The 23,090-nt window shown below is 41.9% G+C and overlaps 1 protein-coding gene across 4 annotated transcripts in view; it reads right to left on the reverse strand.

The window, feature by feature from the left end:
* Nucleotides 1–862: 862 nt before the first annotated feature.
* The window catches only part of cfap299 (cilia and flagella associated protein 299), a 38,216-nt gene continuing 15,988 nt past the window's right edge, over nucleotides 863–23,090 (reverse strand). Inside the window, exons 4-6 of one of the 4 annotated variants that reach the window (XM_030357897.1) lie at nucleotides 7,973–8,115; nucleotides 2,518–2,647; nucleotides 863–1,074 (exon numbers count right to left, since the gene is read on the reverse strand). In XM_030357897.1, coding sequence (XP_030213757.1) covers nucleotides 958–1,074; nucleotides 2,518–2,647; nucleotides 7,973–8,115 — 390 coding nt within the window. In that variant the 3' untranslated portion in view covers nucleotides 863–957. Of the gene's footprint in view, nucleotides 1,214–2,463; nucleotides 2,648–7,972; nucleotides 8,116–23,090 lie in introns of all 4 variants that reach the window. The other 3 variants (XM_030357895.1, XM_030357896.1, XM_030357898.1) reach the window with 3 other exon arrangements.

Raw genomic sequence — 23,090 nt, forward strand, 5'->3', positions numbered from 1 at the left:
AAATAAACACCTCGACACGACCACCTGACTGCGGCGGGTTGTTGGAGCTCCTCGGGCGCGCGACATGTGCGTCATGTTATGTATCACAGCGAAGCGGTGCGTCTGCGCCGCGCGGCTGAATAGCGCGGCTTACTGCGGGGGTTAGCCGCTCTGTCCGCTACTTAGTTCACTTCAATAGAGCTGAGCGCTCACTTCCTGCAACTCTGGACACACACACACACACACACACACACACACACACACACACACACACACACACACACACACACACACACACACACACACACACACACACACACACACACACACACGCACACAACCACACGCACACACCCGTGCGGGGTCCCTTTCAGCCGCAGCGAGCAGGAAATGATGAGGACCCCCACCCACTCAGTCATATATCTTCGCCTACGGACCACAGAGAAACACGTGTAACGTATATTGACAACTTAATGTCATCCTTGAGCACAGGAGGATATTAACCCTCTCTGACCCTCTCATATCTGGACCGCTATCTTTCAGAATATCAACGCTCTTTTATGGATTTTGGCCAGGGGGAATAGTCCTTAATGTGCTCTCCACGCGTTGTTTGTTGATGCACGTTGGGAGAATGGATCTACCGAGTTCTCCATGAAGAGTTTCTATTTAGGGTCTGTCCCATTTTACAATGTCTTAGTCGGTGAGAGGGCCCCAGACTTCACTCCCATAGAGGGCAATAGACCTTAATCACCTATTGGCCCAATTGTTTCATTGGGCGGGGAAACCTTGTTGAATCTCGAAACCATGACGCATCAACTGAAATTAATCCTAAATGCTACTTGGGTTGGGAAATGGAATGCAGACAAATAAAAGAAGGCAAAAGTTAAACTAAAATGACTTTTATTAGTTTTCAATGAGAGAAGCACCTCGGCTGTGATCACATGTGGCTGATCACAGTGGTCATAGGGTAGGGTAGGGTTATTGTGCGGGGTAAGGGGTCAGAGTGGTGCTCCGTGTTTTGTGGTCGTAAATAACGACCTGGACATAGAGATCACTCTTCACCTCACTCCTGGACCAGTTGTCACTTGACGCCGCCTACAAACACAAACACACGTAGAACAAGCTAAGAACCCATCAACGGTTTCATTAAACATCTGCATCAGATCACTGCCCGGGCCTCTACGTCACTCGCACTGCCAAAAGCTGCCGCCAGTGTAGCTGAAATGGCCTTCTCCTGAAACGCAATGAAAAGTCAAAATCATGCAAGCAACTGAGCAGAGACCAACTACGTCACAAAGTGGCTATTCATTGTAGAAGTATAACTCAATCTTCAGAACATGGATAGAACACACTTAAAATACTTAGAACATACGTGAAATACACTTTCAAACTTGAGAATGAGAGATGAAAATGAATTTACTTTGATTTGTTAGTGTTATCTAAGTTTCTCATTTTGGATTGTGTCTCAAACGTCTGTAATTGCTGTTATAGATATAGAGCTCAGCTAATAATGCATCTAAGATAAAAACTAGAGCTGTCAGTTAAACGCGTTATTAACGGCGTTAACGCAAATCAAATTGAACGGCGTTACAAAATGTATCGCGCGATTAACGCAATTATTTTATATAAAAAAAAAAAACTTTTTCTTTTTATTTTTTTCTTTGGCTCAAAACAAAGAAGCAGTAGCCTGACTGCTATGTTCAAATGACATTTGTTCAAAGCAGTCGTTTAATTGCACTATAGGCTCTTTTTTTGTATCGTCCTGTTTTGATCAGTGTAGGCCAATGTTGTTATCAATAAAAAATCATTTGCACAAGGCAAGCCGATGCAATTCACCATGTTGATAAGAGAATTAAAATGAGAAGAATTATGGGACAAAAAAATCAAGGGATATTTAGCATAGAAAAATAATTTGCGATTAATCTCGATTAATCTTGAGTTAACTATGACATTAATGCGATTAATCACGATTAAATATTTTAATCGCTTGACAGCTCTAAAAAAAACCTTCAAATTGTCTTGAAAACCCTGGTCCATAGTACCTGATTAAAAAAACCTGGTCCAAATCAACATCCTTTGTCCTACCAACAAATCAGAATTATTAGTCATTTGTTCTATGCCCGTATCAACATCATAAATCCTACCCCCAGAATAACATAATTAGTACTGATCACAGATTAACATCCTTTGTCCTACCAAAGGAGCAACATAATTTTTCCTACCAACAGATCAAAATAGTTAGTCCTAGCCAACACAGATCAATGTCATTACTTCTACCCACCGATTGACATCATTAAATATACACACAGTTACATCATTAGTCCTACCCACCAAAGATCGTTATTATTTCTACACAAAGTTCATCATTAGTCTTACCCACCACAGATCGTCATTATTCCTACACACAGATACACATCATTCTTCCTACCCTCAGTTAAATATCGATAGTCCCATCACATATTTACATCACTTTCCACAGATTACCTTTACAAGTCCTATCGGTAGATCAGCATCATGATTCCTCATTATTTGTCCTACCCATGGGTTGAGCTCCAGGACCTTGCGGTCCGTCTTGTTCTGGAAGACCAGGCCTGAGGGCTGGTCTGTGATCACTTCATAGTTTGGACTGCTGTGAGATGTGGACATTTGGGTCCTCCAGTTGTAGAAGCTTTAAAAAAACATAGTAGCCTGTTAGATGTAACAAATGTTTATTCCAGTCCAACTCAGTATAACTAATATACCTAAGTACAACTGTCCCTCAGTATTACTATACTACCACAGTTAACTGTACTATACTTCAATAAATTATTATATAACTCAGTATAACTCTACTATTTCTTGCTAGAACTCTATTATACCTCAGTGTAACTCTACTTTACCTCTGTATAAGTCTATTATAGCCCAGTATATCTGTACTATACCTCAGTATAACTACTTTAGCTCAGTATAACTCTTCTATTCCTTATTATAACTCTACTATACATCAGTATAAGTATATCCCACAGTATTACTTTACTATACCTTAGTTGAACTATACCTCAATAGAACTTTATCCCTCAGAATTACTAGACTACACCTCAGTATTCAGAGTATCTCTCTATCGCTCAGTATTACTCTACTATAGCTCAGTGTAACTCTATTATAGCTCAGTGTAACTGTACTTCATATCCCACCGTATTACTCAACAACACCTCAGTATTACTAAATGATACCTCATTATTCAATATGAATCTATTACCTCAGTGCAACACTTGAATACCTAAATTTAGCTCTGTCCCTCAGTAATACTCTACTATAGCTCAGTGATACTCTTCTGCACCTCAGTATTTATTATTAAGTTAGTATACCTCAGTATAACTCAACGTAATTTTAACTACACATCAGTTTATCTTGTATAACTATTGAGGTTTACCTATATACCTCAATATAAGACAGGTTTAACTCTATACTACAATGCAGTTATACTGTACATCAGTATAGCTATACAAATGACGTTATGCTTTGATACAATATTAATTACTGACAAAAGCAAACAAAAGCAAATAAATGAAGCAGCTTAAAGCTTACTTAAGCTCCAAATTATTCAGTTTGATAACATAGAAAACAATTCTATTCTATGTATATATATAGTCTTTATTAAAAAGCCAAACACACCCATAATATCTAGTTTAGCAGGTGGAAAGACACTTAAGTAATGTTTGAAAAATCGGGAGAAGCCGTGGGGTAAAGAGAATTCTTGCGGCAAGTGCGAGGTGAAGTCAGTCTGTTTCTCATCTGAGCCTCAGGGGGTCGGAGTCATGTTTGCCAAGGTCAGGCATTAAGATAAACCTGAGCGTAATGAAGTCGCTGGAAACACACCGCAAGTCAAGTTCCAACATTTAACTGACAACATCCGATTGGATTCTGCTGTTCTTTCTTTGCGGGGTCATCTTGTGAGCGATATCCATTATTATTACCACACAGTGTTTTTTCCGTGCAGTAAAGGCTGGAAAACATTTGATATTTTCCAATTTTCTCCATCAACGATGGTTTGACGTACCGTGGAATGTCTTGATGCACCAACAATGACCTACAATGGCTATGTTTCCCAGACTTCATTGCTCCTACACACCAACAGAGGCCACAATCTGCTAAAGATGGTGCAGTTAACACAGCGTGATGTCAACTTCAAAAGTCCCCATTGTTGCTGGTTTTGATGGCTCTGAAGCATCTCCATGATGTTGAGAAAGAGAACAGGTGAGATAGGTCCATGGTTATGTAGAGATCCTTTCTTACAGACCGCTTCATTGAGATGGACTCTCCCGGTCCTCAGCATAGCAGTTCCCATACCGGCCATGAAGCAACCGGTCAATGGCTGTCAATGGTGCACCTGTACAGGCTGTTGAGAACAGGTGTGTACACCTTGGAGATCTTCAGTCCCATCATGAGTAGCAGAAAGGCGTTGTTGTGCTTTCCTTGCGACTGCAGTTGTAGTGGTACTCCACTTGAGGTCATTACTGAGGTGGATCCCAGACCATGAAGCTCCTGAGCACCTCTCCGTATGGTTAGGGGTAAGTCTTCGCCCCCATGAAGCCAAGCACCTGGCTTCATACCTCCTTCCTATAGGCTAGCTCAGCAGGCAGTGTTGATGTTGATGAACAGGGTTGAACTTTTGCGCCTCTGATGGCAATTTTTTTAAGTTCTACTGGCTATTTGATATGCCTCTCTAATGTTCTCGTCTCTATTAGGGCTTTTACGCTATCCTTCACCTAATTTTTTATTTGGAACTGTACAGACGCGTTTGGTTGGAACTATGAAGTGTATTATTGCCCGAATAATCCCAGCCGACATAACTGAATCAATTAATTCAAACAGCATCTGATTCCTCAGACCAGCACTTTCAAGTTTTAAGATTGTTTAGGTTACTGTTTGTAAACAGGAAGCTAAGGTCTGGACAAATTATCTGTTGACAGTGTTGGGGCAGGAATCCGGTGTGTAACCTCTGGGCGGGCGGGCAACATGTGGAGAGAACTTTGGTTCCTGAGATTTAAACTTCCAGCAGCGATGAAGACAGCATCAGGATCAGTTGTTTTGTGGTTGTTAACATGATACAGATCATCTAGTGCTGGTGTGGTGTTAGCTTGTGGTGGAATGTCAACAGCTGTGAGGAAAAAGCCAGAGGCAGGTAGAAGGGTTGGTGATGATGGTGAGCATGAAGATACATTATCATTATAACTTATTTAAGTTGGAGCACAATGCATTGTGGATCATGAGGCACTTTCCCGCCTCCCTGTCTTCTCAGCCGATATCTAAACCTTCCGATCATTTCAAAACAGATTCAATCTGTTGCCCGAACTGCAGAGTATGGAGAATTTGCATTGTTCGAAAAGACTCTATGAAGCAGAAAACGCAGCAGTTCCTGATGTCTTGCAAGTGGTTAGTCAGGCTCTCAGTTCACCAGCTTTGTTGTAACTGTACATTTGCCAGAAGGATGCTTGGTAGAGGGAGTATTTTCCCAGTGTTTGAATGCATGTTCAATGTTATCTTTTGTATCCTTTTTCAAAACCAGGTGCAACCTGATGGTTGGTCAGCTCTGTGATATTCCATGATCCCAATAGGCGTTAGCTTCACACAGCCACACCATATTCTCTTTGCTCATTAGGTCTACAAAGAGCAGCATTTGTTAACAATTGTATTGTGTTCCAATACAGCTAATTAAGCTAATAACAAAGCAGCATAAATATTTTATAATTAAGCCATGTAGAAATTTCGCAAATTCTATATCATTCAATGAGGTTAACTGATTGGCCAACTGAATTTTGGCCGCAGCAAAGCAGCCTGTGTTGAGTTGGTCCAAGACTAATATCCTGAGGCAAAACCAGAGGTAAAATGTTGATATTTCGGCTGGCTCTACAAGACTAAAAATAATCACCAGTTAACCCACAATTAATTGTTGCTAATTTCATCCAAGTCAGCGCTCGAGTCTAAGTCAGTCATCAGAGATCTTGCTGAGTCAAGCCAGAAGTCATGTCAATCGAAATCCAAACTCAAAGGAAACTCAAGATGTTGCGTTTGTTAGGTTAGGCAGACCTTGGCACCATCATCCCTCCAGATACATGGACCACTGGAGACAACTGGAGACCACTGGATACCACTGGAGCAACTGGAGACCACTGTAGACCACTGAACGAGAAGGAGATGTAGTGGAACCACGGACGTTCATCTGCCATTTCCTGGGGTTTGTAGCCCTTCACATTCCACAGCAATGGGCCATACCGTATTGTAATTGCCATAGCTATTTGGCCTTGATTTTTATCTCCATAGTACCAACTATACTCCATTACAATCTCCATAGTAAACACATAGATGGATGTGGGCATCAAGCATGTAGCCTCTTGGATGTTAGCATCTTGTTCCCTAGCATCTTGTCATTCTAACTCAGAGGTAGCCACAAGGCATGGGGTATAAAGACTCCATCAACGATCCCAGTGAGTACAGAGGTGAGGAGTATGTATAGAAGTGAGCTACACCATGCGCTGTGGCTCCAGCATTTAGCACCTGATGTGAAGGTCCATGATATACACTGATACACTGGCCTCCTTATCTGCCCTGCACTGCCTCCATGCAGCCTACTGCCAGGCCGAGTGTAAACTTAGCCACCCCTGCAGGAGGTGGGGGGGAGGCGTTTTCTGTGGTCTGGAGGCGGAGGGGGGTGTGGGTTGGGGGGCAGGATTCCAGCCCTCGCGGTGACCGGGGATCTGGTGCGTCGGCGCAGGGATTGGGCAGCAGCCCCACCATCTGCTCCCTCTTAGCCACCAAACCACAGCGGCTGTTATTGTTTCTGAGAGAGTGGAGGTGGAGGAGGAGGAGGAGGAGGAGGAGGAGGAGCAGAGGGGTGGCGAAAGAAGTAGAAAGAGTTTGCCCAAAGAGAAGCAGTATGTATTTGCAATTTGTTGAAATCATTAGCCCTGATGGAGCCACATGTTTGATGGCAGAGATAAGGAAAGTAGGAGGTGAAGATGGGAGCAAGGAGGAGCAGTATGGGAAGAAAGGTCAGAGGGAGGAGGAGTAGGCAGGTGCACATATCTTTGTCTTATGAACCCTGGGGTTGTTTTGGCACGTATTGTGTGTGTCATGTACGTAGGTGTTATTTACTCTAAGTACTCTGCCTCTCTGGGACTGTGGTGCATGGCTACGGGCCGAGGTGGATGTGTTCCCAGGTGTGTTTGCTCTGGTCAGGTCTGTAGCGGGTGTGTTACTATACAGGAGCATGTGGAATGCAGGAACACGTTTGGCTGTCTGTGTACGATGAAGAGTTCAGCAGGTCAGGTGTGGCGCGGCGTGGCGGGTGAACATGTTCTCCTGGCAGGAACACAGTACTGGGAAGCAGTGGGGGGGGATAGCAGTCAACTATCTACTGCTGCTTTCTGCACACTCAGGGGGACTAGATGTTACACCATCAGCCCTTTTGGCTCTTCTCCCCTGGGGGAGGGGGAAAGCCAATAGGTTCAGGGTTCAATCCCCACTGTCCCTGTTCTGAACTCCTCTCAAACCCCTACATGTTCCTTTAACTTGTGTGTCTGCACTTAATGCCGATGTGATATAAACTGTAGAAAGTTCAGTGAGCAATGGCATAAATCTGTTAAACAACACTGAATACCAACGGTCCGACTCTAATCCCTCAGCCGATCAATCATATGCTTGTTTAAATCTACTGACGTCTGCTCCGTGTGCAGGACCTGTGCCATTCTGTGACTATGAGCAACATCTTTGGTTTTCGTGCACATTCCCCAGATATATGTATGTATCTTTGGTATCCTAAATATCCTACTAGGCCTGTAGAAACCATCGCTGGCCAATGGATGCGATCATTGTTGGTCTCTGTGGAGCCCCTTGCTCTCTCAAGTCAGGCTGAATCTATAATCCTGATAATCAGATTTCCTTACCCCTCACATCTTGTCAGATCCCACTCAACTCACAGGCTCCCGTGCGGAGTGTGCTCGGCGAGGCTCACCTCAAGTCGGACCGTCTTGGCATCAGTCTCTTCTTTCCGCTGAAGTACGCTTCAAAGTCCTCGGTTTGCAGTCTGTGGGCGTAGTCTATATAGCCCGAGACTTCCTGCACGCCAGCGTTTCGGTCCCTTATGAAAATAATGGACTGTGAAAAAAGCAGAGAAGATATTAATACTATCATAATGTTATATGATGATGAAATACTATTCGGTGAATAGTAATACCAGCACTGGCCCGAGAGGAGGCTGTCCTATCATGATAACAGCAACATGTCAGGGAAGGATGGCAAACCTATCTACTAAGAAATATACAGCTTTACACTCAACAGAAATGAACTCTGAAGGTTTCAGACCAAAACTAGAGAACCATAACTTCAAGAAATGGACCCCTCTCCTTCTCTGTCTTTCTCTCTCTCGACATCAGGGGCCATCTTGAAAATGCATTGTCAGGTGCAACTGGGGAGGGAGAAGGTATGTGTGTGTGTGTGTGTGTGTGTGTGTGTGTGTGTGTGTGTGTGTGCGTGTGCGTGTGTGTGTGTGTGTGTGTGTGGGTGTGGGTGTGTGTGTGTCTGTCTGTGAAAGGCATGGTGTTTTCAGTGTAGGGCCTCAACAAAATATGTTTCTAACCACTGTCCTTTTAACTGGTTTTCTCTGTGTGCCAGGACTGACACACCCTATAATTAGAAACTCAAACTGCATCTTTTGATCATTTCCCAGCTTCCCATTTCCAGTTGCGAGAGGTTGGAGCCCGGTGGTTTAGAATTGTGGGAGAATTCATTATTATACTGGTGTGATATATGATTTATTATTATGATATAATAATAATTATATAATGATATATAACATGCCTTGTTATGATATGATGTCATATGACACAGTGTACTGTGATTTGTAGTTTGATATGCTCCGATGTTGATTTTCTTAATCAAAATATCCTAAACCTAAAGCACATGGCTGTGGTGCCAAAGATGCACAATAAATGGAGAATGTACAAGGACACAGCAGACTTGAGTCCTGTATGAAGTTGGCGAGAAAATTATAAAAGCCCTGCTACATTGGCGCTACATTTTATTATTTTTTCGGTCGTGCTACAAACACGTACCAAGGTTTATTTTTGTCAACATAGATTTAACAAACCCAGGAGCAGGTGCCACCCTATTGGACACACTGCTCAGCCAATAGGTGAGCAGCTAAGCCCCAGGGGGCGGAGCCGGTCAACTTAACCTCTGGAATTTTCTGAGAGGCTGCCAGTAAAGCCATTCCCACAAAATAAGTGGCTTGAGCCCACACACTTTAAATTACAGAGCACCACCGATCAAAAAATGCTATCCTGCTTTTCGCAATTGGCGTTTTAGAAATTATATTAAAACCTCTTTAGTTGGGTACTACATATAGCCATGGTGCTGTTACCAAACTTAAAAAATGAGGAAATGCAGAAGAAAAGTTTCCCTTGGGTGAGTGTAGAGCAGACACAAGGTGTTTTACCGTCTGGGTTTAAAATGTCTGGCTGGTGGATAGCATCTCCTCCCACAATAGTAGCTGATACTACAGACTGGACCAAAACCAGAACAGTGAACAAACACAGGCAAGTGTTCTACACACTGACCCAAACCAAGCTAGTGTTCTACACACTGACCCAAACCAAGCTAGTGTTCTCCACACTGAACCGAACCCAGGCTAGTGTTCTACACACTGACCCAAACCAAGCTAGCGTTCTCCACACTGAACTAAAAACGAGGCTAGTGTTCTACACACTGAACCAAACCAAGCTAGTGTTGTCCACATTGACCCAAACCGAGCTAGTGTTCTCCACACTGACCCAAACCAAGCTAGTGTTCTCCACACTGACCCAAACCCAGCTACTGTTCTACACACTGAACCAAACCGATGCTAGAGTTCTACACACTGAACCAAACACAGGCTAGTGTTCTACACACTGAACCAAACCAGGTTTACTTTCTACACACTGACCTAAACAAGGCTGAAGGTTTCTCACACCGAATCGGACTAGGCTAGTGTTTTAAACACTGAACCCAAACAAGCTAGAGCTTCTACATACTGAACCAGACCAGGCTAAAGGTTCTACCCACAGAACCAGACTAGGCTAGTGTAGAGAAAGAGGGAAATCAGTTCGGAGTTCTAATTCAGGCAGGAATTACGGGTTTAGAATAGCAGCGTGTGGTTAAAGACGTCTCCGCTACAAGCTCAGGACACCAAAGTGACCAAGCAAACCAGACTCATTCTAGAGCCACTTCCCACATTCCACTGGTTTCTAAATTACCAGTTGGGAGGAGACGTTTATATATAATATATATCACACACACACACACACACACACACACACACACACACACACACACACACACACACACACACACACACACACACACACACACACACACACACACACACACACACACACTATCTTCAGAAAACACCCGTAGGCCCACCTCCTACCAGGATGTACAATGAAGTGACTTGTTGGTGAGGGATATTTAGTTTGTCTGGGGGGTTAAATTGGTCTGTGAGGGTTGAGTCATTTTGGGAGGGTTAGTTGGTGTGGGGGGTTAGTTTGTGTGAGAGGGTTAGTTGGTCCAAGGAGTTTAGTGGGTCTGGGAGGGTAAAATAATCTGGGAGGGTTAGTATGTCTCAGGGGATTAGTGGGTCTAGGAGGGTTAGAGGATCTAAGGGGTTAGTAGGTCTCAGGGGTTTAGACAGTAATTAGGGGGTTTAATTGTTCTGGAGGATAAGTTGGTCTGTGGGGTTTTAGTTGTTCTGGGCTTGATTGTAGTTTTAGGGTGTTTAGTTGGACTGGGATGGTTAGTTGGACCAGGGGATTAAGTTGGTCTGGGCGTATCAGTTGTTCTAGGGGGGTTTATTGGTCTGGGATAGTTAGTGTTTGGAGGGGGTTAAGTTGGTCTTGGCAAATAAGTTGTTCTGGGGTGTTAAGTTGGTCTGGGATGGTTAGTTGGTCTGGGAGAGTTAGTTGGTCTAGAGGGCTCAGTTGGTTTAGGGGGTTAAATTGGTTTGGAAGGGTAAGTTGGTCTAGGAGGTTCAGTTGGTATGGGAGGGTTATTTGTTCTAGGAGGGTTAGTTAGACTAGGGGGTCAGTTGGTCTATGAGAATTAGTTGGTCTTGGAGGGTTAGTTGGTCTAGGCGGTAAATTGGACACGGAGGGTTAGCTGGTCTGGTCTTTGAGGTTTTGTTGGTCTGTGGTCTATATTTTTGTTAATTGGTCTAATTAGTTGTTTTCTTCACATTAATTAGTTCTGTTATAGGAACTAAAAGGATCAAGTAGAATTGGTTTGCGGGGATAAAGCTAGCAGACTATTTGAATACACAAGCAGCCAAACTGCTCCCATATCTCAACTTAATCTTCTTATTTATTTTTCATGATAACATCTTAGATAATGACTTGAAAGGCCACAGGGTGGAACTCCATTTTCTCTCAAAATGTTTAGAGATGGCTTGAACCAAGAGGAACACAACTATTAGCCGTGTGTTCAAAGAGACCATGCGTATTTACAACAATATCTCTGAAAACCGGAGGACCATTTCTCAGCTGCTTGATGCATGTGTTAGCAAAGAACGCTACACCAGCAACTGGAAAGCAATTTTTTGAGAATGAAAAAAAGGCTCGCCTTGGATTGTATTGAAAAAAATATATACATTATATTTGAATTCTGGTTAAATAAAACAAACCTATCTCAAATCAATAAGACTATTTAGTCACAACATTAATAATGGCCAGGTATAAACCTAAAAATAAGGTGCAAAAAGGTGAATTAGAGGGTAAACAAGCATTTATACTAGTTGCACATGCAGCCCTGGTTGTGTGTTTTGGTGTGGTTGCTCTCTAATGGGCTGATGTCTGTTTACTCTGGTGAACAAGACATAGAGAACAGGTGCTGTGTTTAGGCCTGTCGCGATAAGCAATAAATCAATTATTGCGCGATAAATTAAAATGAATGATAATCTTTTGCCGGCCGTAATAATTTCCATTCGTACTCTTTTTTTTAAATCATTGCTTTATTGGCCAAATCTGAGAAGAAATCTATTCCATAAACAGAAATATTATAGGCCTTTATTACATGGGTCTTCTCAAAGCCGTGGAATGCTCCGTTCACTTGCATAGATAGTAGTCCGGTAACTTGTCAACTCCAGCGACTTCGGTTGCTAAGCAACGTCAACTTCTTTGGCAGACTATTTCTCTGCTGATCAACACTACGAATGCTGGTAACGAATTAATTGTAAAAAGACACACCATGTGAAGTTTTTTTTTCGTTTTGGCAAGTAGCTGTGTAATAAGCGGGATAATGTATAGAACGTCACCGGTCATTATCGAAAATAAGCCCCTTCAGGGCGAAGCAAGTCCTGTTCGCACTGTTGAGGCTTATTTTCCCGATAATGACCGGCTTTCTATACATTATATATATTTATATATATTATATATATTTAGCAGAGTAGGCCTAAGTAACAAATGTCAGTTTGAAATCGGGCTCGGGCTCATAATTACAGGACACAACGAGTAACCCCCCTAATAGACTGAGAGTCCATTTTATTTATTGTTTTTGGTTGTTTTTTTTAATTTATTCTGGATATTTTAAATGTCTTCCAGACGTCCAGTTCCAGTGTTCTTTAAAAAATAAAAGTTTATTGATCTTCGAAAGGGTGTACTTGCATTATTATGCCATTATCATTATATTAGTTGAAAAACAGCAATATTATCGCTTATCGCAATCATTTCTGGGACAATTAATCGCCCAGAAAAATGTGTTATTGTGAGAGGCCTAGCTGAGGCCTAGTATTCCTTCCACAATCTCTCTTTAGGAAGACAGAATAGAGGGTGATACTGTAAGGATTGCGTTGAAGGGGAAACATCACAGTACTGCAAAAAATCTCAGAGAATGCAAATCACGGACCAATGGTGTCAAGAGTAAAGTTTTGCAGCATTAATTCAGTGGAAACAGAGTTGATACTTGCAGGCTGTGATTTTTCACAATGAACCTATGAGGCAGTACTTGGCAGTCGATTTGTTAAGATGTGACAGGAGATGTGATGAGCAATGTTAAGAGAGATGTTGTGAGAGATCCATAAGAGATCCAATGAGAGGTATCAGAGATGTGATGAGAGATTTTATAAGGGATTCAATGAGAGATGTGATGAGATGTGGTGAGAGAGATGTGATGAGCAATGTGAGGATAGATGTGATGAGAGATGTGTTTAGGGATGTTATGAGAAACTAAATGAGAAATTAAATGAGCGATTTGATTAGGGATGTTATGAGAGATTTAATGAGAGATCCCATGAGAGATATGATGAGGGATGTGATAAGAAAAATTAGGTGGATGTGATGAAAGATGAGTAAGATGTGAGGGGAGCTGTGATTAGAGATGCGACGAGAGATGTGATGAGAATCTGAATGTAAAACAGAAATACTTTGTGTATTCCTTTTGGATATTGGGTCGTGTTGCAATGCTACATTCCAGAACAAAATATATATATGCATAGACAATTTTAAGAACAATTAAAATAAGAATAAGTATGCCCCAAATCTGTGCATTATATTTACGACCACTATATCATGACAATAATAAAACAATAGTACAGTATATAAAAACAGTGTAAATGTTATATACTGAGACATAGGGCCCCATCTTGCATCAGGCGCAATTGACTTTCTACACTGACGCATGTGTCGTTGCTAGTTTGCAACTGGCGCAGAGAGTTCTTTTCCCTCCACTGCCACGCGTCGGTAAATTAGGGAATGATCTTGCGCCCCAAGAGGAGGTTCGGCGAAAGGAGGAGCCGTGTTCTGGCGCAAACGTTCCAGGGTGCTATTATGCAGTTTCAGAAAACAATTCCGCCACAAACCAAGAAATACCTGGTTTAAAGTCAGTGGCGTGTTGTTCAGATGCTATTTTAAGGGCGCATGCATAATGTTGCTTTTGCACCTCGCACATTCACTTTGCTTCGCTCATCTACCTAGCCACACATTCTTGGTAAATTATTTGGGAAAGAACAACTGATACAGTGGTAATAAGTTGTACTTTTAAATCAATGCATCTGCAAACACCGTACAGCAAACACATATTTTCTTGACAAAGACATCGTGTACAAGTCCATAACTTCTAGGATTGATGAGTATTTGATCGTGAGAAAACATTGTTTTACCGCAAGTGTTAAAAAAAAAGAATGAATGCGGGTGCGCGTGTGTGTATGTGTAAAAGAATGAATGAATGCGGGCGCACGTGTGTGCGTCCATCTGTTTAAACACATGCAAACTAAATACATAACGCATAATACGGTCCATGGCAATGTATATTAACGGGTGGACACATGCATATTAGGAACACAAGTCGTTAACGATATTGCATACAATACTGGTACGAAACGATGTTTGTTAATGTATTGCGTATATCATTAAATAGAACCAGAAATACATAGTATTTCTGAAGTTGTGGAAGAAAACGCTATTCCATGTGTGAATTAGGCCATATCATTTGGCCATAAACTGAGCCATTTGAAATTAATTTGTCTCTTCGGAGACTGCAAACGCGCTGTCAAAATATAAAAATATAAAATATAAGATTCAAATGCGCTCATGGCTCTTAAAGGTGATGGGAGATGGCACTCTCATTGGTTTATTGCACGTTATGCCCAAACCGGTTAATTAGGCTACTTCAGACCAACCCTTTTTAGATTATTGCCAGGCGCAAGAGTCATTTATCCGCCGGTAAAATAGCAACATCGCCATAGGACCACCCACAAAGCTACCTGCGTTTGGCGCTTCTCCCATGCGTTTCAGACCGTTAAAATAGGGCCCATAGGATCTATAGATCTTTTAAAATTCAACAATTGTATAAATAAGAATATTAGGTGTTGAAATGTACAGTATGACGAAGTATAAGTGTTAGTGCGAGAGTATACATTAGTATTGCACAGTTGAAGTATTGAATTATTGCAATAAAACATTAAGTTAAGAAAAGTGTTGAAAATATACGCCATCTAATCATACATAAATGATGGCGTTGTGGCTGCTAACATGGGTGAAATAATTCCAGGGTAGGGTATTGGTATTGAGTTAAAGGTGGCCTGGCCACAGGCAAGAATGACTTAATATGGCGAGAGATATGATGAGAGATTTGAGGTGAGGGGGTGAGATGAGGTTGGAAAGATATAATGAGAGAGAGTTGGATGTGGGATGTGATGAAAGCAATGTAATCTGAAATGCAATGTAAGAGATGTGATGAGAGTTGAGATGAGAGATATGTAGAAAGAGATGTGAGACGTGATGAGAGAGATGTGATGTGGGATGGGATGAAAGAGATGTGTTATAAGATGTGATGAGAGAGAGATGTGGTATGGGATAGAGCTGTCGTTTTACTCTGTATAGTAGGTGATAGTGTCTGAGTGGGATGGACATTTTTTGGCTCTTCATTCTGACAGAAATGGTCAAACCTCTATATTACTAACATCTATACACTCACGTATCTATATATACAGATACACCATAACATGTCATCGTAGGGAGTCGGGAGAGTCTCCCAGTAGAAAACATCAGGTATGTGCCTGCGAGCCAGCAAGGCGTGCTTGTGTAAGTAGTTAATCTGCAATGCCCCTAAGCCTCAGTTTGAGCTAATCTCAAAGTATTCATAGTGTCCTTTTGTGGGGAACAATGTGGGCGTGTGCTGGGGAGAGTAGGGGTCCCTCGCACACCTTAAAAGACCAGACTATCATGCTCTTTGTCAGCCTAGGATCTGCGTTGAGGGCCGGTATAACCAGAGGTTAACTCTTCTGACCTGGGGCAATCTCTCGCAGTGCTATTAGGGCATTTCAACTGAGTGACAGGAGCTTAGAAAGCATGTTCACTACAAACATGGCTGCTAAACTTGTCAGTGGAACCATCTCCACACATATCCAGTTAGCTGACTAAGAAAAAGGTCTTTGCTCCTGCATCGATGATATCAATTTTAATAATAATAATTACATCTTGAAAGGATCTTACTAGCGAAACACATGTACAGCTTAATACTAGGTGTAGGGTTAAATATCAGGGCCATTTCCACCCTTCAAATCCCTTCATAAAAACAACCATGTATACTTGATCACATGTCCCAGCTGTCAGCGGGCGGCTGGTGTGAGAGAAGGAAACGCTTGTTCAAGGCTAGTAGTAGTAGTTGTAGTGGTTTCCCCATCTCCCCAGTATAGTGTAGTGAGGTGGTCATTGGTAGGAGAGTGGGGGGTCTGGGGGTGCTAGGGGATATGTTTATTTAGATAGCCTCATATTATTTTGCGTTTACTTAAGCCAAAGGTTAAAACGTTATATGCCTGGGTGAACTCACTCTTAACATGGCTTTAAGTTCCAGCTAAATCCTTTCCTTAACCAAGCATTGAGGGAGAACTGCACCAATCAGGAGCGGGAGGCCTGGTGGTCATGTTTACCTCAGACACTGTAAACATGGAGGTGAAAGATCATACATCATCAACATTTCAAGATTATATCAAAGGAAGAGAACATCGGAAAGCAGCAACATGTTTAAAATGGCAACTTCATTTCAACACACTGTGCCCCACATCTATGTGTGTTTGATGAGAAACATGTGGTCGTGGAGGTCAGACCAGCCTGGGCTGCGCACAATCATTTGTGACATTGAATATGAAGCAGTGTTTATTGCTAAGCGTCGACATATGCTGCGATATTTTCATGCAGTTCCATTTGTCTCAAGACAATTCAATGATAAGATTTAAAAATCTGTTTCTGTTACAATGGTTTTGTTAAAGGTCCCATGGCGTGCTACTTTATGGATGCTTTAATAGAGATATTAGTGGGCCCCTACAACACAGTATTTGAAGACGTTCCCGATATTCAGCCGTGGTGCACAATTACAGCCACTACGAGCCAGTCTCACATTGAGCTTTCCCCAAACGCGCCGTTTCAGTGTCTGTAGCTTTAATGCAAATGAGGAGGAGAGAGGCAGGTCAAGGAGATGGGTGGGGGTGTGTACCTGAGCAGCTTGCGGCCATGGTACCATACACTTTATTTACACTGGATGTATCGCAATGGGGAGGCGCACACAGCCTTTGGCCATGTTCTGTAAATATTCTAGAACACTCCGGGTGCTCCAGCGGGAGTCCTGGAGCTCTATATCGAAATAATATCATATAATGCATAGATATCTATATCATATAATATACATTATCACGGCCGAAAGTTGTGTGCGCCTCCAGACGATATTATGAATCTCAAACCACTGCGTCGGGTTCTCCGACGTCTTCCACGTCCACATCAATCTGAAGTAGACTGAACCACGACATGGAGGAAAATGGGATGTTGCCCGCGATTGTTGACCGCGATTGTCTCCCGCGGGAGCCTTGCTGCCAAGGTGTGTGTAATCGCACACACACAAACACACACACACATGTGGCGCTCGCACGGTCATAGCTCATTGTCTCATTGGCGGGCCAAATTCTCTGGGCTGGCAAGGCAGAGAAAGGGGAGGTGGCATCTCCCCTTATGACGACACACAGAGAAAATTCCAAAACAGCGCGTCTGGGCTTCGCTTTTTCAAATGGCGAAGCAGAATGCCTTGTGCTCGTTTTACACCCAACAAAATTTCTAGCTACTGGGGGAGCATAGGTAGGCTAGGGGAATTCATATTAATGTTGGAAAACCTCAGAAAGTGAAATTTTCATGCCATGGGATCTTTAATCATTTATTTTTGGTGGTACATAACAGTCTTAACTCAAAAATATCAGAATAATAAAACATACATTTTAAAAGCAAAACATTCATTAGCAAAGTTCAGTAACAATATTACAGCAATGATATTGGTCTAGTCTGATCTCTTGTCTAGTCAGGTTGGGTCTAGTCTGATCTCTAGTAAAGTTTAGTCTGGTCTGATCCCCAGTCTGGTGTAGTCTGGTCTGGTCAAGTCTGAGCTCTAGTCTATTCCGGTCTGATTTCTTGTCTAGTCAGGTCGGGTCTAGTCTGATCTCTAGTAAAGTCTAGTGTAGTCTGGTCTGGTCTTGTCTGAGCTCTAGTCTATTCGGTCTTATCTCTGGGCTTGTCTAGTCTAATCTAGTCTGATCTCAAGTCTAGTCTGGTGTGGTCTAGTCTGATTTCTAGTATACTCTAGTCTGGTCTGATCTCTAGTCTAGTCTGATCTCTAGTCTATTCTTGTCCAGTGTGGTCTAGTCTGAGCTATAGTCTAGTTAGGTCTGATCTGTAGTCTAGTCTAGTCTAATCTGGTGTGGTCTAGTCTGAGCTGTAGTCTAGTCTAGTCTAGTCTGGTCTAGTATGTTCCAGTCTAGTCTGAGCTGTAGTCTAGTCTGGTCTGATCTGAGGTCTAGTCTAGTCTGGTCTAGTTTGATCGAGTCTAGTCTGATCTGTAGTCTAGTTTGGTCTGATCTGTAGTCTAATCTAGTCTAATCTGGTCTAGTCTAGTCTAATCTGGTCTGGTCTAGTTTTATCTGTAGTCTATAGGCTGGTCTAATCTATATTCTAGTCTAGTCTAATCCCTGTTTGATCGCTAGTCTCTGGTCTGGTCTGTCTAGTCAGGTTTTGCCTCCTCTCTACTCCTCTCTAGTCTGGTCTAGTCTAGTCTGGTCTAGTTTGGTCTAGTTTGGTCTGATATTTAGTCTGGTCTAGTTTGGTCTGATCGTTAGTCTAGTCTGATAGTATGGTCTAGTTTGGTCTGGTCTTTAGTCTGGTCTAGTCTAGTCTAATCTAGTTTGGTCTGATCTTTAGTCTGGTCTAGTCTAGTCTGGTCTAGTTTGGTCTCCAGACGGCTCAGAGCTATGTAGGCACTAGGATGCAGAATCAAACAGGGGGACTTTAGCCAGCATATTTTGAGGCCCAGTCCTTAATCAAATTCCAGTTTCACCTCCTAGATGATAGTGTCTCTCTCTCTCCCGGTGGAAATTAGACAGGATCGTGTTTTGGCAGCAATGCACCAAAGAGGCTGCTCTTTAAAGACCATGGCAACCACTCACATTGACAGGCCAAGGAACCACTTTACTTACTGCAATAGCCTAGCATATTTAAGCAACAACATACGAGAGGATGTTGGCAAGGCTGTGATGCTGAAAAGGCATTTAGTGCACAGCTTTATATCAGCGTCCGGGACATAACAGGTGGATATTATTCTTAGATTGTTTTTAATATCATCATGATTAATATGATGGTAGCTCAAGATTTACCAAACAATATCATCATAATCATGTTATTATGTAGATATCAGATCAGATCTAACTATTATACAAAATAGTGATGTCTAGTATGGAGTTGTGTAGTAGAATATAGTAGAGCATATTATAGTAATGGCAAAGAGTTGTGGAGTATAGCCTATAGTTGTGCAGTATAGTGTTGTGTAATAATTACAGCATAGTGCTGCGTAGTATAATTTTTATTGCCAAGTAAGCTTTCATATACAAGAATTTGCTTTGGTTTATGGACGTAGAGCTATAACCAAAAGAAAATGAAAGATGGAAGAATATATACGTCTTAAATCGATAACATTGTTTTGAAAAAGGTGTGCAAGTTTGCAAATGGCTAAAATGTTATGGGGAAATGGGGAGGGCCAGGGATTGGTTGGGGGTGTAGATCATTGTGTAGCATAGTATATAGCATTAGCCTACATATTAATGAGTTTGGTTCAACATAACATAGTATGATCACATTTTGTGATGGGAGTTCTATGAAAACTCAGACAGCAGACATAATATAACGGCCGGTTGCCCTTAAGGTCGTTCCATTATCATTAACACTGGCTGTACTCTCTGAGTCCTTCCCCCTCATTCTAAACACATCACTAACAAATCTCAAGACCCTCCTATCTGAGATGAGATAAATAAGTTACATATTCTATTTTAAACAAATAAGGGCGTGTATATTTTCACTCTTTGCCTTCCAACAAAGATCATCAAACTCAAATACCATTATCAGTTTCAACACCTATATCAAATACAGCCCAATCTTTTGGCGTGAAGCTCTATCTCTATGGACTGTTTTCACGTGATGTGATATCAGCTAGCATGCTCCCCTGCTAGGCTATCAGTATATAACAAACTATTCTGAATATAAATTGCTCTACATCCTGTAATTAATGTACTACCCTTGATACCCTGGATATATATATATATATATATAAATAAATAAGGAAATAAATCCACCTGCTCTATTCACTACTAACCGTTTATAGAAGGTAGATCTTTTTGGTGTCTTTTGGCCTGAGCCAAGTCTGCCCATGCATTCATTGGACATTACCGGAATCTCCCACAAGACTTGGCTATTGCTAAATCTAGCAAGCATTCATGTATTTGGGGGAGTGGCTTTGCAGGGAGCTGTGTGGTAGGATTATTTCGGTTGGACACCGAAAAAAATCGAGCTGACTCTGGCTGGTATCTCCAAATTGCCTACCCAAATGTGACTGTCTTGGAGTTGAAGAAACCACCTTTGAGATCCACAACAGAAAAAAGGTTGTCAAATTTGATTTCCAAAAGCTATGGTTAACCAATCCCAATAATATTTCATTTTTGGAAATTCATCAATCATAAAGCAAAGAAAGTAACTTGGTGTCTGTAGTTATGTGTGACGGTGGTTAATAATCAAGATGATAGATGCTGAGTTACGACCAAGCCTTTATCCCTACCTCTGGAACATTCTGCAATTCAGTCCGGGTCATTCGATAGTGCTGCACGACTCTTGCCTTTCAAACGGACGGCCATCTTGCCCTGTTGCTTTGAAATTAAACTTGCCATTGTTGTTTATACTGGCCGTGTCAAGGACAAAGGGCTCGGGCAGAGACACACACACACACGGCCTGTAACGCAATAGGGGTGGGAATTCTGCTTTAATTTCAATGCTATACTTGATCTCTGGGCTGCATGACTGACCACCTTATTATCTATAGTGACAGGGGCTTATCAATACAGAAGTGGCTGGGCCACAGAACAAAGACAAGGCCTTCATGCAGGATATCCCCCCTGGGCATGGAACACCCAGCCCAGGCCAAGCGGCCACATAACCCTCAGACTGGCTAGGAGGCAGCAGCACAGCTGCACTGGAGGTGCGTGGATATCATCCACTATTATGATCACTAGGACAACTATGCAGCTTACATTCCTTGACACACAGCAACTCAAAAGCTGCAAAACAATACACGATGTGAGAAATCAATAGAGCGCCTAGTAAAACCTTCTATCTTTATATGAAGAAGTTTATCTTCCGGGACCTTTTGATTTTGATTTGATTTAAAACATATTTAACAATAAATAATCAGAATCGTAAAGAGGAAATCCAATAATGACGTGTCCGAAAAGGAGTGGGCGGAAGTGAACAAGGCTCCTCCTCCGCTCTGCCATTTACAACAAACTTAATTTGGAGTAAACCATCATTACATTACCATGAATGAAATCAGTTAACCTATAAAAACTTTAGCCATGGGAATGAGCTACAAATTATAACCCTAGTTTATTTAACAAGACTATATATTAAAAAAGCAATAGTGTCTTTCAAAGACAACTAAAATCAACGAAAAAAATAATTAGATTCAAGAATTTGAATACATTTCAAATCATAATTAAAGAATGCCGTTTTGGCTAAATGACTCAGATATGTTGAATGGGGGAAGACGCCTACATAATATACTACCAATTCTACTACACTACTTGGATTGTGACTCTGCCTCGTGCGATAGTGACACTTGGTTGTGACATCATCAGGGGTCTCTGACCCATCCGACAGGTGGGAAGAGTATGGTGGGACACCTTGGGTTTCACAGGTTAACTTCCAACAAAGGATCCCCCAGGCTCCCTGCGCAGGTGTGACCTGGATTTGTTTCTTCTCAGCCAGCGTAAATACAGCCAGCACTGCCCAGGTGCACCTTTTGTTTGTGTGTCTTTTGGCAGCAAAGAGCATTTCGTAACCGCACTGTTTGAGAAGAAAGACACACAGAAGGTGAGTTACTGAGGCTAAGCTGATTACAGAGATAGTACAAGGCCGCAGCACACAACACACCACCACACTTTTTACCCTTCCCTCTTGTTTCCCCCAGGATACACAGACAACCACACACACTCATGGAAAGTAACGTCCACCCACCACCACACTTTTATTTTGAAATTAAAGGCTAACAGCTGTGCCTTCCTCTTAGATCCTGCATACATTCAGAATGAACGTTTGGTGTCTCTGTATCCTGGGGAAACCGGAGGGAAGGAAATTCTGTGCACAAACGGAAGACTTTTTCATGAGAGCTGAGGTCTATCCATCTCTTTAGACAGAACAACCTCAAACATCTTAACTGACTCATCTGAAGCTTAAAAAAAAAATGACCCTGGGGAACCAAAGTATGTGGAAGAAAACCAGGACAGGACCTATAACTGATCCCTGTGGAACACCCCACGGTTGAGGAAAAGACTCAAATACAATTGAAATAGAAATAAAAACTCACCAATAGCCACTGAAAACATCAAAACATAATTTATCAGAGAGGTAAGAGGAGAACCACGGCAGGGAAGTCCCTGATACGAAAGTATCATATTAATAGATTGTGTAAAATGCTGCAATTAGATTGAGCGTTACCAAGATGGAAAGTTCTCCATCATTAGAAAACCTAGTATACTTTAAATCAAAATACAAAACAGATAGCTTCAGCCTCAAATTCCACCTACAATTTAGCATATTTAGCTTACAACTGCAGTAAGTAAGCGACACAACCAGGTGTCACAAGTTTGTGACATGGTTGTAACAGGTCCCTCAAATCAAAGGCACAACTGCAACACGGCTTTCCATATACAGTAAATGATGCGGATCACTTATTGGTGAATGGACAAGCGGGGCTGCATGCCTAACCTGATGCAGCTGTTCCCAGCAACAGCTATCTAGCTTAAATGTTGATTCTAATAAATGTTGAACAAAGTGTTGCTCTCCTTTCAAGAAGTTATTTACACTCCAATACTATTCAAAAAGTAAAAGGTGTAATGATGAAATAACCTTTTTTATTAGTTATCAATCACCCACAGATTTTCGCATCATACATTGTTGGCAGTGTTTGATACATTGCCATCTAGTGTACATTTGGTGTACTGACACCTTGTTTTGTAGGTTTTGCAGACATGA

Source organism: Gadus morhua, chromosome 6, assembly GCF_902167405.1.
Source record: "Gadus morhua chromosome 6, gadMor3.0, whole genome shotgun sequence".
Taxonomy (NCBI): Eukaryota; Metazoa; Chordata; class Actinopteri; order Gadiformes; family Gadidae; genus Gadus; species Gadus morhua.